This window comes from Maniola hyperantus, chromosome 5 (assembly GCF_902806685.2).
Source record: "Maniola hyperantus chromosome 5, iAphHyp1.2, whole genome shotgun sequence".
In the NCBI taxonomy this organism is placed as follows: Eukaryota; Metazoa; Arthropoda; class Insecta; order Lepidoptera; family Nymphalidae; genus Maniola; species Maniola hyperantus.
The window spans coordinates 6522989-6540298 of record NC_048540.1 but is presented as its reverse complement, the minus strand read 5'-3'; the positions used below and the strand labels follow the sequence as shown (position 1 = coordinate 6540298).

The 17310-nt window shown below is 38.1% G+C and overlaps 1 protein-coding gene across 1 annotated transcript; it reads right to left on the bottom strand.

Annotated features, from left to right (window-relative positions):
* Positions 1 to 5115: 5115 nt before the first annotated feature.
* LOC117982528 (uncharacterized) lies at positions 5116 to 7788 on the bottom strand. Its single transcript, XM_034968892.2, has one exon. It carries the CDS (start codon positions 7786 to 7788, stop codon positions 5116 to 5118), a length of 2673 nt encoding a protein of 890 aa, XP_034824783.2.
* Positions 7789 to 17310: the final 9522 nt, after the last annotated feature.

Genomic DNA, 17310 nt, shown 5'->3' with positions numbered 1-17310 from the left:
TTTAACCAGCGCGGCGCGCACACAACGCCTCGACGCGGCCCCGCGCATCGCTGTCTGTCTTCGCTCCCGATAACCCGTGCGGCGTATATCCTCGATTCCCAATGTTTGCCAACGTTATGCGTTATGAGTTAAAATTGAAACTCTTAAAAGTGAACCTTTATATTCTTATGTGAAATACTTTACTGCTGATATGTACTAACCTAATTTCGATAAATTTATAGCAAAAATTTTGTACTATTTTGCATATTAAAATTTTATAATATTTTAGTATGCCAGTTGAGTATCGTTACAACTGCCATACCCCTTCCAAGTTTCCGTCCGCTTTCATCTTAGACTACATCATCACTTACCACCAAGTAAGATAAGAGATAACTTGTAACGGAACAAAAAAGCTCTATTCATTGTCCACAGAGCTGATTTGTACATGACGTCGTGTACACAATATGTATGTGAGACATATTAAATACTCAAATTGTTTTAACCAACTTTGTGAACCAATGGCAAAATAACATTTTATGACCAATAAGAAATATATACCAAAGCAATATTGGCAAACTCGTAACATTTTATGATGATCGTTGAGATGTATACTCTCTGATATAAACTACTAACAATCATTATTGTGAATAATATCGTACTTACACAAACAGTTTGCTATTCATCAAAGGCATTATTATTTGAAGAACTATGAATATTTCCGCACGAATCACGATTGATATCTCTTTGGCAATAAATTACCCTTCCAACTGAAATACACGAGCTCATTTCGGATATCATTGAACGATATCTTATTTACGTAATCGTGCCTTTGACTGCAAATTCGGGTCTCCATTTAAATGAGTAAATCCTTTTTAAATCATCGACTGTTTCAATTCCAATTTAAAACATATAAGATAACTAATGGTATTTATAGGGAGGTTGAAGAGCTATGATAGCCTAGTGGTTAAGAACTTCTACTCGGAGGTCGGGAGTTTGATCCTGATGGGCTCGAACCATAATATTATAATTAAATATCACTTGAGGATCGTGTGCCTGGAAGTCCTTCACAATGTTCCCAAAGGTTTGTGAAGTCTAACAATCCACATTTGGCCAGAGCGTGATGGACTATGGCCAAATCTCATTCTGAGAGAAAATCCGTGTTCAGTGGTGAGCCGGTGATGGGTTGATCATGATAATGCTGATGAAGATGATACAACTGCGTAAAGCATACAAGTTGGTCATTGTAAAAATTTAGTTTGAAATATTGCATCGAGCCGAGCACTTTTGCATATCTACACATCGCTTATATAAAGTAACGGAAAATAAGAAAAGGTTATCCAATTTCTTTAACGATATTCATTTTTGTCGGGGTCCACCATGACTCTTAGAGATAAGCGTATTAATGGTGGCAACAACTTGGTGGGACCATTATGGTCATATGCGAACTATTGGCAGGCTATTGAAAACGTTTCAATGTAAAATATAAGCGCATTGTTGCGATGAAATATGCTTTAAAAAAAGATATTGCTTTTTAAAGTGGCGACCCCGCGGTATCAAGCCGTATATCGGTTAAAAAATAGTAAATTGAGATCTAGATATTTGGTTTTTTATGAAATTGTATAGAACAATTATTGATATAGTCAAGTCGCATAAATGTGTAGGTATCTCAGAATCCACCGCATATCTATACACCAATAAAATCATTACCTTTATTTGATTAATGAAAAGGAGTCACTATCCTCAGCAAAGAGGTATAATATAAAAGAGAGAGAGAGAATAAGACAAATTGGTGCAATGCAATCATAACCACATCACTGAATGCAATGCAAATCATAAAAATCGGTCTGCGAGTTTAGTCCCTAGAGCACGACAAAGGAACAAAAGGAAATAAGACTGATGAACACAGTAACATTCCTTTGCGTTGAGCAGTCGCGTGAAGAGAAGGTTAAATAAGGGAAAACCTTATAACTTTTGAGTTTTATCAGCAAAATGTTACATTCCTAAAGGGAAAAAATAAACAGGACTTCAAAGGCACCTTAAAAGGATTCTAATGTAAATAGTGTCGAATCAACACGACGAATTTATCTAGAAAGAAATCTTTACGGCGTATTGCAAACATTTCGACCCTCGAACGAAAGACTATAGCGCGAGGAATGATTCACTGGGTTAGAAAATGCCACTTGATTTTTGTATTTTACACGTCTCTGCCTGCTTGAATAGGAAAGAAAGTCTCTGCTCAATTGTGTATGCGAGTTGTACTAAACATTGTTACTTAGTTTAAATTCACACTACTACTTTTATATACGTCGTTCGGAGCGCCCGCACTACAGAAGTTATAAACTTCGGTTAACGTACTTTTACTCGGAGCTTCGTTAAAAAGTTTTATGTGCAACATCTCACAGGTTCGTCGCGATAACAACCCAATGGAAAACTAGGCGGACTGAAGTCTAAAATGGGCTCATATAAATCATAGGCTCAAACCCCACCTTATTTCCCTACCTACTTGGAGAAGAAAGGCTTGACTAGTCAGCAAAAAAAAACTATTCAAAATTGACGATTCAAAAGTACTTGTAAAGTTTAATTATATTTTATTTTTAAAAACACCAACTTAGACGGACGCTTTAAATTATAATATCTTTTCAGAATCAACCCAATAAGAATTCATATGATACTAAACTCGACAGATTTATCTAGGGTATATTTTGTTTGGCATATCCACCATAGTGGATTTTTCATGATATTTAACCATACTGCCCATGGAGCCAAGACATCACTAAGATATGGCACGCATTAGATAATCTAAATACAATTCCAATGCCACCTCGTTGAACAAAATCCATTGAGTCATTTAGCAATTATTATGAGAGAGCTAATAAAGAAACATTAATCCTCCCATAGGTATTCGGGTAAGAAATCAACATACCTATATAGCCATTTTATACCAAAGTTAACTTTGCATTTTACGAATAAAAACGTGCAGAGAAATCTTTTTAAAAACAGATGAAGAGCAGGTTGGGACAGGTAGGAGCATCCTAAAAGGTTTACAAAATAAATAATGTTAAATCAACTCGACGAAATTATCTAAAGAGGGATCTTTACAGTGTAAAGCAAACGTGTGACCCTCGGAGGCTATAATATTGGGGAAAATGATTCACTGAGCTAGAAAATGTTACTTGATTTTCGAATTTTCCACCTCGATGCCTGCTCGAATAGGAAGCCGAAATTGCTTCGCTCGATTGTGTTACCGAGTAAACATGGTGTATGTTGTATTACTAATTTGACTACACTTAGCCTACTAATACACAAGTAGGTAAATTAAAGTTTTACTGCCTTTTATTACAACTTGAACACTCATCTACCTAGGTAAATTATTTCAGCCTGTCTGTTGTCTGCCAAGTAGTAATCTAGACTACTTATATCGTTCGTATCATCTTTATTATCATCATCGTCAGCTAATAGACGTCCACTGCCGGACAGGTCAATTGTAGGGATTTCCACACGCCACGGTCTCGCACTACCTGAATCCAGCGGCTCCCTGCGACTCGTTTGAGTTCGTTATTCTAGCACCATGGGACCCCAATGTCTATCGGTTTTTCAAATTATGTGCCCTACCCATTGCCTTTTCAGCTTCGCAACCCGTTGAGCTATGTCGGTTACTCTGGTTCTCCTACAGATTACCTCACTTCTGATTTGATCACGTAGAGAAACTCCATGTGTATAGCTCTCTCCATCGCCCGCTGAGAGACTCTGAGCTTTCTCATGAGGTCTATATATGAGGTGAGGATGATCGGATTTTTAAAATGCCTATCTAGTATCTACGATGAAAATGAATAACTATGTAGTTTGAAATAGCGAAAATTTTGAATTTTAATTTTAAGATAAGGAAGTTCCCCAGTAGACCTGTAGATAGGTACTACAATAAAAGGTAGGTGTTTAAAATTGAAATATCGATTCGTAATCACACACGTTTATTTTCTCGTAAAAACACTAGTTTTGATTCACGTATTATTTAGCTAATAAGTATTTCGTATCACATCTCGTTTAAACTCATTGTATTTATAACTATTTCACGTACATATCGCTTTAAACCCTAATAATCTCTTATATGAATTTGGAAAACATGTTACTTAGGTGATCTTCGCAAAAAGACCAAGGAATTGCACTGTGTCATAAATATCTAACATTATTTAGGCTCGGTTGGCGGTACCCACTACTCAATTTAATAAAATTAGCGTGAGATAATCTTATATCAACGACATCTCTTTTACGGTAGGGAAACTACATTTGCTTTGACATGCAGATTGCAGAACTATTTTAGACATTCCGCCCATCAAGGACTTCGTTCTTCAACGTTATCAAAAAACAAGTCCAAAAAAATAGTTCTAGAATATAACAAAAATAAAAAAAAAACTCGTAATTAGAACATACAATTGTACACTATACAGCATTAAGCCGCCCACCGTGATACAACGACACGTACATGTTGTATAAGAGTCAAAAAAAAACCAAACTTATTGTAAAGTAAATCTAACAAATTCTAGTAAGTTATACAGTGCAAAATTAAACAAAAATTCATGTAAGAAGTACCTACTCGTAACTCAACTCGTATTAAAACAACAATCTAGTAGAGAATACATAATAACGTTTTCTTTAGTAATCTATAGTAATGCAGAAGACAGAATTACATTCTCAAAATAAAAATTAAACGTAAAGCAAAATAATGTATACCTAATTAACTAAAATCGTTTGGCACAACCGCCCACCGTGACAATGTGTGTTGAGCTACTAAGATTTAGTTAGTAAAGACAAAATTTAGTGATTGCGCGTTCTGAAAAAACTTCTTTCACATGTACATTAACGGCTCGCATCACATCGTCAGGTAAAAATACGATTGATTACAATTTTGCCTAAACTCCATTTTACAAGTAAATTATGTGATTTAAGTTGTTCACAAACTCTGTTAATATTTGAGGCAAAATAATTTAACAAATTAATTAATTTTCCTCTATGTAAAGTTACATACTGATCCAAGTATAGTACGCGACATTAATATCTAATCACTTATACTAAAATTACCAGGTGCTAATGGGAGAGGGTCATCTGGGTTATGGTTCTGCACTAACAAACGTATCGCGATTAAGCACGCCCTAATGTACAATCCCCGACGACTCTTCTCGCCTGAACGTTACCTCCTCGAACACCTGCTTCTTTCTTACGTACTCTCGATGTCCAGTATTTGTATCTCTTGAAACTCGTTCCTTTTTGAGGACCATCATTTGGTGTATTTGTGTGAGTACTAAGAATGGTTAGCTGGCTAAGATGACCCTTAGCTGAAGAAATATTTGTATTATTTACATCGTAGCTTTCTTCACCTTCACTCTGACATTTACCAACTCTTAAAGTTCCATTTTCTTTAAAAAGGGGACGAAGAATAGATAAAGCGCTCTGTTTTGTAACACAATCTTTGATCTCCAATGAAAGTATGTCCTCACTGTAATTGTGTTTTTGATCTTGATTAGTGTAATGCTGTACGGTTTGATACAACTCGTCAGTAGGAATTTTCACTCTATCATCTTTGTGTGCGTCTTCTATGTTATCAATCTCTCGTTTGAATACCCAACCAGTTTCAATCTTCCAATGTTCGTGATTCTCCAACATGTTATGTTCGTTAGCGAGTGTAGTATTATTTCTCAGATTTCTCTCTAACAAATATTCTTTTCTCGTATCAATGTCACATGATTTTCCATATTGACATTGCAGCTCAGTAGTTTTAAACGGTAAACTCAATATGACGTTTCCATCTTCTCGTTCTCGTATTGTAGTTTTCTCGTGTTTCTCTTCATAAAGTTTCTCTTCTCTAGTTGTTTTTCTCTCAGTAGTGTTAATCTCGTTCTCTATTTCCCTATTTCTAAGTAACTTGTCTTCCTCTACCTGAACATGTAAACTAGTAATGGTTTCACTATGTAAATCTGGTGACACTTTTCCAGACACAATCCAGCCAAATATAGTGTTTTGTGCTATAAGATTTCCATACGGGCTCTTCTTAATACCACTCAGCATTATTTCTCCATATACGTCAGCACCAAGTAGTACATCAACTCTTCCAGGCGACGCGAATCCAGGATCAGCGAGAGATAAGTTTTTCAGCTCCAGCCAATCGGGGATATGTACTTCATGCGACGGTAACAAAGAGGTAAGTGATTTTATAACGTAAGCATTAACAGTTATATTTTTTCCAGGTTCATAACGCGATTCGACTTTAATACTAACTGCATGTTTAATACTCAGCTGACCATCTCCCAAACTAAACACCTTACCATTCACATTAGTACGCTTAAGACCTAGTAATTGCACAGTATCTTCACTAACAAAAGAGGCTTGAGAGCCCTGATCTATCAACGCTCTAAGAGCATGCGACCCAGTTGTAGGCGCAGTTTTCACAATAGCAGTAGCTAACAACACATGATAAGTCCTCAATTCACCTCTAGAAAAATTAGCTACCACCGTTGTCTCATCACTAGTAGATTGTTCTGCCTGTTTCTCAGTTGGTCTCGCAGTATCAAACGCTTGCTTATCCTCTTTCTCAAAATGGAGCAGTGTATGGTGCTTTCGGCCGCACCGGCGACAAGAAGTTCTCTGGTGGCACCTAATTACAGGATGTGTAGGCGCCATGCAGTTGAAGCATAGCTTCTTCGTTTCTACTAACTTCTGTCTCTCAATCACAGGTAACGTTTTGAATTCAGCACAGTAATAAATGAAATGTGAACCATCACACATCGCGCAGGTCTGCTCAGTAGTGCTCACTTTCTCTTCGACTGCAGAATGAAATGCCTTAGTATTTACTTCTTGCTGTATGTTCTTCCTTTGTGTTGGTTTTGTAGTGCTCGTATGTTTACTATCAATCATTTCCAAACTTCTGAATCTCGTTTCTAAAAATGCTTCTAACTGTGACCATGTAGGTAGCTCGTCTGATGTCTTACTTACTTCTTGTTCCCATTGTCGATGAGACTCATGATCCAATTTTGTAACTACTAAATGAAGAATTATAGCATCCCACTGATCTGTCTTAATGTTAAGATTATTTAGTGCTTTCAAACAAGAAGTTGTAGTATCTAGTAAAAGTTTAAGGGCACTTGCAGATTCATTCTGTACAGTTTTCTGTCCAAATAAAGTCTTCATAATTGAATTACAGTTATATCTCTCATTGTTGTAGCGTTTAGTTAATTGTTCCCAGGCTTCCGTGTAATTAGCATCTGTTGTAGGAAAATTTCTCAATAACATTTCTGGTTCTCCTGATAAGTTTGATTTTAAGTAGTGTAATTTTTGTACTGGCGCAAGTGTGCTATTCTCGTGTATAAGTGAGACAAACATGTCAAAAAAGGATTGCCACTCGGTATATTTGCCAGAGAATTTAGGAAGTTCAATTCTAGGCAATTTAACTTCTAAGCTGTTTACATTTGTCACTGCACTCGTGCTCGTAGTTGCCTTTGTAGTCATGGTGGTTGGATTTATAAATGCAATATACTCCTTTAGAAGAGATTTATATTGTAAGAAAAATTCCTGAAAATTGTCCTGCAAATCATCCTTAAAATATGGTAACTGTAGTGTCTGCTCTGATGTAGCTTTTGCAACAATTTCCAAGTGATTTTGACTAAATGCATCTTCTAATTTATCCAACGCTTCCATTCTAGCAGTCAAATAACTATATTTTGACCGCATCTCTTGGTTGGCTTTCCTAAGGTTGCGCTCAGCCTTTCTCAACTGCTCAAACAATTCTTGTTGACCTTTTATTAGGCTTATTAACTCCATGTTTATTTCCAAAAAGTATAGTTATATATGTTAAAAAATAAAGAAATCTTCCAACAAAAAGTTCACTAAATGTTTGTAACAATCTTGTTAAAATGTTCACATAAAAGTTCAAAAGTTAACCTTCAAAGTAAAATAACCATCCAAATAAAGTTTCAAAAGTTCACAAAAAGTTCATCTTCACAGTTCAAGAATAATATCTGTTTTTAAAGTTCATCAAACCTTGTAAAATTGCTAGTCTTCTTGTTTCCATAACACAGTATTTCTATCTCACCTAACATTTGAACAATAGGTATTCTGCGTAACACAATAACATTCTTCATAACATTTAATGATAGTTTCTTAATATTCCCGAGGTTTTGGCACCATGTTTAAAAATGAAATATCGATTCGTAATCACACACGTTTATTTTCTCGTAAAAACACTAGTTTTGATTCACGTATTATTTAGCTAATAAGTATTTCGTATCACATCTCGTTTAAACTCATTGTATTTATAACTATTTCACGTACATATCGCTTTAAACCCTAATAATCTCTTATATGAATTTGGAAAACATGTTACTTAGGTGATCTTCGCAAAAAGACCAAGGAATTGCACTGTGTCATAAATATCTAACATTATTTAGGCTCGGTTGGCGGTACCCACTACTCAATTTAATAAAATTAGCGTGAGATAATCTTATATCAACGACATCTCTTTTACGGTAGGGAAACTACATTTGCTTTGACATGCAGATTGCAGAACTATTTTAGACAGTAGGTTTTAAATAAACTTCAACATTCATATAAAAGTAATTGTCCTCTTTTATTGTCGTATCCTGAAGCGATCAAAGATTTATTCTATTCTACAACAGCGACAGATTGCCGGCGGAGCGTCTGCTGTCGCAACTACATTATGAACTATATTTCCCCAAGGCGACTAAAGCGACTGGCGCAAGATAAGCAAAATAGACACACTTATCTGAATATCTTCAACATCTAGTATAGTTCGTAAAAAATGACTCCTCACTGCCCACAATGGCGCGTAGTCATTTTTACGCATTATAAGTACTTATACAAAAGTAACATAATAAAGTTTTAACGTGATAATGAATGACCCACATGTCTATCACTTAGTAGTAAGTACTCATCCATACTAATATTATAAATGCGAAAGTGTGTCTGTCTGTCTATCTGTCTGTCTGCTAACTTTTCACGACTCAACTGTTCAACTGATTTTGATGAAATTTGGTACAGAGGTAGCTTGCAACCCGGGGAAGGACATAGGCTACTTTTTATCCCGGAAAATTTAAGAGTTCTCACAGGATTTTTAAAAACCTAAATCCACGCGTACGAAGTGGCGGGCATCAGCTCGTATTATTATAAATGCGAAAGTATGTTTGTTTGTTCTTCAATCACGCAGCAACGGAGAAACAGATTGACGTGATTTTTGCATAGTACATTGCAATGGTGCACGTAGATTTAGACTTTCAAGGATCCCGTGGGAATTCTTTGGTTTCCGGAAATAAAAAGTAACCTACGTAACTCGCCCGGTTTTCAACAATGTTTCAAAAACCTAAATTCACGTGGAAGAAGTCGTGAACATCAGCTAGTAACGGTAGTAAATGGAATTAACAAAATAAGAAGATCAACTAAACTAAGGCCCAATCAACAAGCCGTTTCATTTGACCGCTGCTGGCAAATAAGCCGGAGATGTGATAGAAGCCCTAAATTGAAGTGAAGTTTTCTCATTAATTTAATTATGTCGATCCAGGCGCCCGGCCTGACCCGTGTCACAAGTTGCTTCATTACTTACGCAACTTGCTTGAAGTAATCCTGTCGAATTACGTTTTGTAAGACACGCTTACCCAAATTATGTTGGCGTTCTCGCTTTCACTTTTTTCATTTCTTTTTTATCACTTAAGTTGGCAAAGAAAGCTCAATTCAAAGGTCAATGAAGTTAACTTTGCTAGGGATAGGTTTATCTTTAACGTGTCACGTTTATGCGTTTAAATGAATTTTACTAGGTATCTATCTACGTAGTAAATTAAAACTTGTATGGAAGGCCATTATAACATGGCCTAGCCCATGCATGGCGAAGCGTGAATTTTCTTGTAGTTAACTTTACGTATTAGAATATCAGATTTATTTACACATAGGTATACCTACCTACCTAATAAACAGCGACATACTTACATCCATTGTCTGTAATAATAAAGTGGTGATAATCTTGTGGTCAAGACATCCGTCAACCTTTTAGTTGGATCCCCCGAATAATAGACTGACGGACGAAATCGTATGACGTAATTAAACTTACCCCCGAATCGGGGCTAAGTTTGATTATGAGCACGCCGCTCTAACTTTCGAAGTTATGTGCGTTTTAAATACTTAATTATTTGAATATCAATTAAACGCTAACTTATCATGAAGTGTATAAGATTTGGAACATGCGATATTTTATTTACTACGAGTTCGAGCAAAACAATAGATTCTTGTTATTGGAACAACGTCAATAGTGAATCCCTGAGTTACGAGTAGGTACTAGAGGTTTACACTTTCGTTGCATTAGCACTGGTCCAGTTGGCATCGAAACCAGCAAAGATATGCATACACAGGAATTTTGGAGATTAGCAAGCAAAACAGAATCCACGCTATGTACCTACCTAGCTTTTATTGGTTTCTATTTTAGTTTAAGGTCAATGACGGTGACCGATCAATTCACAAAAAACGAATGACAAAGTTGCATTCCACAAACAACGTTTGGCAAAATTAGGATTCATTTTATCATCGTTATAAAACTTCTGGTTCTACAAATAATTAATTAAACACTTAACAAAAGAAAATTACCAGACAAAATCATAAAAAATCATTCATTTCATAAAATACCATTTGACAAACAATTGATTTCTTAAGCGTGTTAATTAGTAAAACAACATATAGCATTTATTTGTTTTGAGCAAATGCCCTCCCGCCATAAATTAAGTTTATGATATTATTGGATAGGAAAAAACAGGCACAGACAACTAAGGCTGCAAGAGCGAGCGAAGCGAGCTCGGTACTCAGGGCACTCCGACTCGGATGAGATAGGTTAGAAGGGGATGAAGGGGTCTAAGTAATGTTTATTTAAACTCTGAATAATTTTATTGTACCTAATATTCCACAATCGATTGCGATTGAGGAATATTAGGTAAGCCTATGAATCGAATCTCTCGGTCTCTTAGTCGAGCTGTATGCCAAAGAAAGAAAGAAAGAAAGGAAGAAAGAAATAAAAACGTTTATTTTTAAGCTGAGCCACACATTACCCGTTAGGATAGGGGTTAGGTTATCCCGGCGCCTCTAATACTTGAGCAGGAAAGTCAAAAGACCTCAAGCAGAAGGAGCACAGTATCAGGGACCCCGTATTATTGGCCCAAAAAAACTCTTCTCTGTAGTGAGCCGGTCATAGGTTGATCATGATAATGATGATGAACGTTTCTTTTGCAAACATCTACGTATGCATGAATAGGTTCAATGAATAGGTTCATTGTTGTTTAACGCGGTTATAGTCGACGCATTTTAAACTGAGTCGTCGAGTTATCTCTGTTTCGCTCGCACTTACAGGTCATAGGTAACTTGAATAAAGAGACATGTTACCTCTTCAACTATTGGGATTACACCAACTTGACTCCGTTGGCGCATCGTTATCAGCCAACCGCATTTGTATTCACAAACATCGTGAATCTATTGGAGGGCAGAGTGGCGTAAATAGATACTGAATCTCAAAATACTAACTGGTAGGTGTTTGCCTGAAATCTATACAAATAGAGAATATTGAAGTTCCAATCTGCGATTTCAAAATGACTGCCGTAATGCGCTCTTGAACAGGTTTTTGAAAATCCCTAAATCTAAGCGGAAGAATTCTCGTAGGTACAAGAGCTAGAAAGTAATGTCAAAAAAAATTGCCTTAAACTCTCAAAAAAAAATAACAAAAAAAAACCGACTTCAATACCTAACCCCAAACACTAAAAATAGTGTTTGGGGTTAGGTATTGAAGTCGGTTTTTATTTTTTTGTATTTTTATCACAATTTTTAGTGGCCCCATTGTATTAAAATATGCTAAGCCTGATTAAAATTTACTGTTTACTAAGCTATTACACTGATCGCGAGCAATTTACTCTTATCCGTTGAGGAGTTCCATTATCTATCTTCGAAGATGTTCATCAGATCTTTACCAAATTTATATGGGACCACCTTGGAAGTAGGTATACCCTTTCAAACAAAAAAAAAATAATTTTCAAAATTGGTCCGGGCGTCTTTGAGTAATCAGGGAACATACATAAAAAATTAAAAAAATTAAAAAGATTCCGACGAGTAGACAGCCTCCTCCTTTTTGGAAGTCGGTTAAAAATCGAAAATGTCTTTATGTTGCCGGTGTACGACTGGTAGGTACGACCGCTGCGTTCATAAGTTATGCCGAATATTTATCTTAGGTGGTGCCGCCTGCCACCGACGCGACGCTCGTATTTATAGCAAGCCTTTGCTTATTTTTACCCAGCTATTATTAAAATTAGGGCTCCACTATAGAAAGGTTCACCACTATTTATTCACGAATATTATACTATATAGGTATAGCGGTAATATTCAGTATAAAGAGGTTCATTTGCACTTTACATATCTGTAATTTCAAGTTTCGGAGACACGTATTTATAGACATTTATACAATTTTAAAATGATTAACATTATAAATAGAAAACACGATTACTACATAGATTTCGTTAATATTCACTGGAAAGATATTAATTTGCACTGATCTTTACGTAATTTCTTAATTTCAAGACACGTAATCGCGTATTTTATACAGATTTATGTAAATAAAATGAAATTAATTAGGTCCCTAGCATTTTTAGAAACACAAAACCGCAAAGTATGAACTACGAACACATATAAAGATTACCATAACATAAACCTATAATACTTTTTTTTTTAACTGGTTTTACGGCTCTGGGATCTATAATAATCTTGCTGGGAACCAAAGACCAATAAAGTAAACTTAGCAAGATACTTTTTTTTTTAACTGGTTTTACGGCTCTGGGTTCTAATCTATACCTCCCCCCCGCTCCCACCATCAAGAGCGAGCGAAGCGAGCTCGGGACTTGGGGCACTCCGACTCGGAAGGGTTAGGTTAGAAGGGGATGGCGGGGTCTGTAAGACCCCGCCATCCCCTTCGTGGGTTATTTCTTTTTTTACCACCCAGAAAAAAGGAGCCCCGCGAAGCGGGGCTCCGTCGACGGGCCCCGGTCGACGAGAAGAGACCACCACTATGGTGGGGGGTCTCTTTCCTCCCCCCCGCTCCCACCATCAAGAGCGAGCGAAGCGAGCTCGGGACTTGGGGCACTCCGACTCGGAACGGTTAGGTTAGAAGGGGATGGCGGGGTCTGTAAGACCCCGCCATCCCCTTCGTGGGTTATTTCTTTTTTTACCACCCAGAAAAAAGGAGCCCCGCGAAGCGGGGCTCCGTCGACGGGCCCCGGTCGACGAGAAGAGACCACCACTATGGTGGGGGGTCTCTTTCCTCCCCCCCGCTCCCACCATCAAGAGCGAGCGAAGCGAGCTCGGGACTTGGGGCACTCCGACTCGGAACGGTTAGGTTAGAAGGGGGTTATGGCGGGGTCTGTAAGACCCCGCCATCCCCTTCGTGGGTTATTTCTTTTTTTACCACCCAGAAAAAAGGAGCCCCGCGAAGCGGGGCTCCGTCGACGGGCCCCGGTCGACGGGCCCCGGTCGACGGGCCCCGGTCGACGAGAAGAGACCACCACTATGGTGGGGGGTCTCTTTCCTCCCCCCCGCTCCCACCATCAAGAGCGAGCGAAGCGAGCTCGGGACTTGGGGCACTCCGACTCGGAATGGTTAGGTTAGAAGGGGATAAACCCCCCCCCCCCTAACCTACCCAATCCTTAAGTTTTTTAAAACAGGCTATGCCAGAAGACTCGCTTTAAAGCCGTTTAGAAAAAAAAAGTTTACTTTACTGGTCTGTAGTCTGTACAGCAGCAGCAAAAGTATTATAGATTAGAACCCAGAGCCGTAAAATCAGTAAAAAAAAAAGTATTACAGGTGTTAACGGTGGTAACCTATGACAGTATCTATTGTATTTTGCGATTTTGTATTGTGTTTGTTTAGTTTATTCTAAAAATGCTAATTGTGATTAAAGTGATTAATTTTATTTAAAAAAATGATTTTCGAGCTCTGAAATTTTAACTTAGAGTTTCAGGAGCACCCCCTTTACTGCCCCCTATCCCAATGGATGGTATTGTACTCTATAGCAACCCCAAAATTAGCAATAGGTATGTGAATGTATATGTTTGTTTGTTTGTCAGTTCATTTATAATAGGTAGTTGTTGGTAACTACCTATCTACCTACATATTAAGTTTAAATTTGAATAACGTTCTGTAATTCAGAAGGCTTGGTCAATGGTCAACTATATTTCCAACTCTATAAATTGAATTGATTGGCGTGTGGAACTTTATATTAATTGATCTTGGCAGAATGATTGATGACAAAGCCTTCTTCGCCCATCACTCGTAGTCGGGCGACGTCTTCACTTTATCTCAGAGACTTAAGACACGACAGTTATGGATTTCTGAGGATGTGGGTCCATATATATTTGCGGGTGATGTGCGGGTGTGCGGGGCATCCAACCACCTCATACCCCGATTGCCATTTCAACCTGTCGCGGTCTATAGGTATATTAATTTCGACGTTCTCTATTACTTACCTAAAGTAGGACTAGGTGATTCGACCCGGCTCCTCGTGGATGGAATTTTCGAAAATCCTTTCATACAGAAAACATGCAAAATCTCATATTTTTACAGTCTGTGGTTTGAGATGTATGTTGATATGTCAGCAATAACATACCATATTATCATACCTACCATAGACATTTACATTAATTATATTACAAGGGGTATGAAATTCGTGCTTGGTGATGAGTAAGACGGAAGTACAAAACGCACGAGAGAAGAAGAGGTAGACTCTATGGCCTAAACCCTTCTCATTCTGAGAGGAGACCTGTACTCAGTAGTAAGTCGGAGACTGGTTTATGATGACGACGAGGACATCGATGTACATTCAGTTTATCTTATTAAACGCGGATTTTCAATTGAAAAAATTATTAACGCGAGAATCTGCAGCATCGGTAATCGAGTCACGTAGCGGCATACCTACCGCTTCTGAAATCACTTGGCTGCCCCTGAATCGCATCCTCCTTCTCGGACTGACAGTGACGTATCGCTATTCTATTCTAGAGATTTAAATTTTCCCACTGGTTTCATCATCATCATTACCAACCGATGGACGTCCACTGCTGGACATAGGTCTCTTGTAGGAACTTCCACATGCACGCCGCCTGAATCCAACGGCTCCCTGCAACTCGTTTGGTGTCGTCCATACACCTAGTAGGGGGTCTTCCAATCTTCTATCGGTTGTACGAACTATGCGCCTTGCCCATTGCCACTTCAGCTTCCAACCCGTTGAGCTATGTCGGTTACTCTAGTTCTCCTACGGATCTCCTCATTTCTGATTTGATCACGTAGAGAAACTCCAAGCATAGCTCTCTCCATCACCCGAGTGACTCTGGGCTTTCTTATGAGGCCCATTCATAAATATACCTATTGATAATTATACTTAGGATACGATGACCTTGGTAATAGATTAACGGATATATTTCTTTAAAATGAAATCAAAACAGAGTAAAACCACATAGAACACCCGCTCCAAGAGGTCACGAGTGGCACCAACTTAATCCCTCATCAAATCCGAATTAATTAAACTGAAACCGACCACGGCCCCAATCAGACCGTACTTACATGTAGGTCCTCCATGTTCATAATATAAACTTAGCTTAAGGCAAGGTATGGTTACGAAATCCTACTAATTGTGTTGGTTAATTCAGTTTGTGTTCACATTAAAATGGTTCACCAAAAATATTCATGTGGTACTTACCTGAAGCTATGAGAAGGTCAAAGTATAATAGGTAGGAAAAAAACCGGCCAAGTATGAGTCAGGCTCGCGCAACGAGGGTTCCGTACTACAGTCGTATTTTTTCGACATTTTGCACGATAATTCAAAAACTATGATGCATAAAAATAAATAAAAATCTGTTTTAGAATGCACAGGTGAAGACCTATCATATGATACCCCACTTGATATAGTTATCTCACTCCAAAAGTTGAAAATACTAATTATTAGCTGTTCATGACCACAATTTATTTTTTGTGTGTGATGTAACCACAAATTCTCAGTTTTCAGATTTTTCCCCGAATGTCAGCTATAAGACCTACCTACCTGCCAAATTTCATGATTCTAGGTCAACGGGAAGTACCCTGTAGGTTTCTTGACAGACCGAGAGGCCGACAGACAGACAGACAACGAAGTGATCATATAAGGGTTCCGTTTTTCCTTTTGAAGTACGGTAAAAAAGGTACTCGTTGTTCCAGTCTCCCTGGTCTAGACAACCAATTTATTACAAGTCATCCGTTTTAACTATATGAATGTGGTTTTACATGGGTTTTACCATCATTTAGAAGAATAGGTACCCGAGTCCCTTTATACGTCTAACACATAATTCTATAGAATAGATAAAGTGTGAGGCTGAGGCGTGTCACTTACAAAGAAAATGAGCTATTTCTGATGTGGGTATATCGAAGAAGCATTTAAGGCTACGTTAGGCTTTGTCGCTGTGAACACAAAATAGTCCCGCAGGAATAACAAAGGAGCTAAGTTCTCGGAATTACGACTGAGTTATTCCAGGGCACGTTCCCAAGGACCCTGCCGCCACGTAAACCAAAATAACTCGCGTCGCTGACGTCACATCAAGAAGCTGAAGTGGTCCATTAGACGATACGTTCTGCATCAGTCGATTCCGTTAGCTGCAGAGAATCATCCAGATATACCCCTTGAGCCGCACCGGCTTCGCACAGGGAGCCTATCTATTCCATAGAGAATTAATAGGTATGAATGTGGTATATTAAAATCTACTCATACATAAAAACCTTCCTCGTGAAATGTTCTGAATGACAATGAAACCCTATCAATTGCAATAATATGTTCTCACACTCGACTTGGAGTGACCATGAAGTTATATTTTCACCGATTTAAGGTGCCGGGCGGCTCTATAATAGCTCATTATAGAGCCGCCCGGCACCCGACTTGCACCGCCTCGATTCGCGCGGTCAGTATTCTTTATATGGACTTCTATGGACATACGCTCACTACATCAACTCCGTAACGTCAGCGGGTAGCCTCGCGCCGAGTTGATATAATCAAGTCGAAGCGATGCAGGTCGGGTGCCGGATGGCTCTAATGAGCTAGACCTTTAGGCTGCGGGCAGTAGATGGTACAACGACAGTGATGATAAAAAATAAAAATATTAAGGTTATTTCTGAATTTCAAATAGAATTTCTAGAGGCGTAGAAAATCCTTCCTTAATATATAAAACACAAAAAATGTTTCTACATATGTCCGTTGTAGACTGAATCCATCCCACCCTTAACCAAGCCTTACTTAAG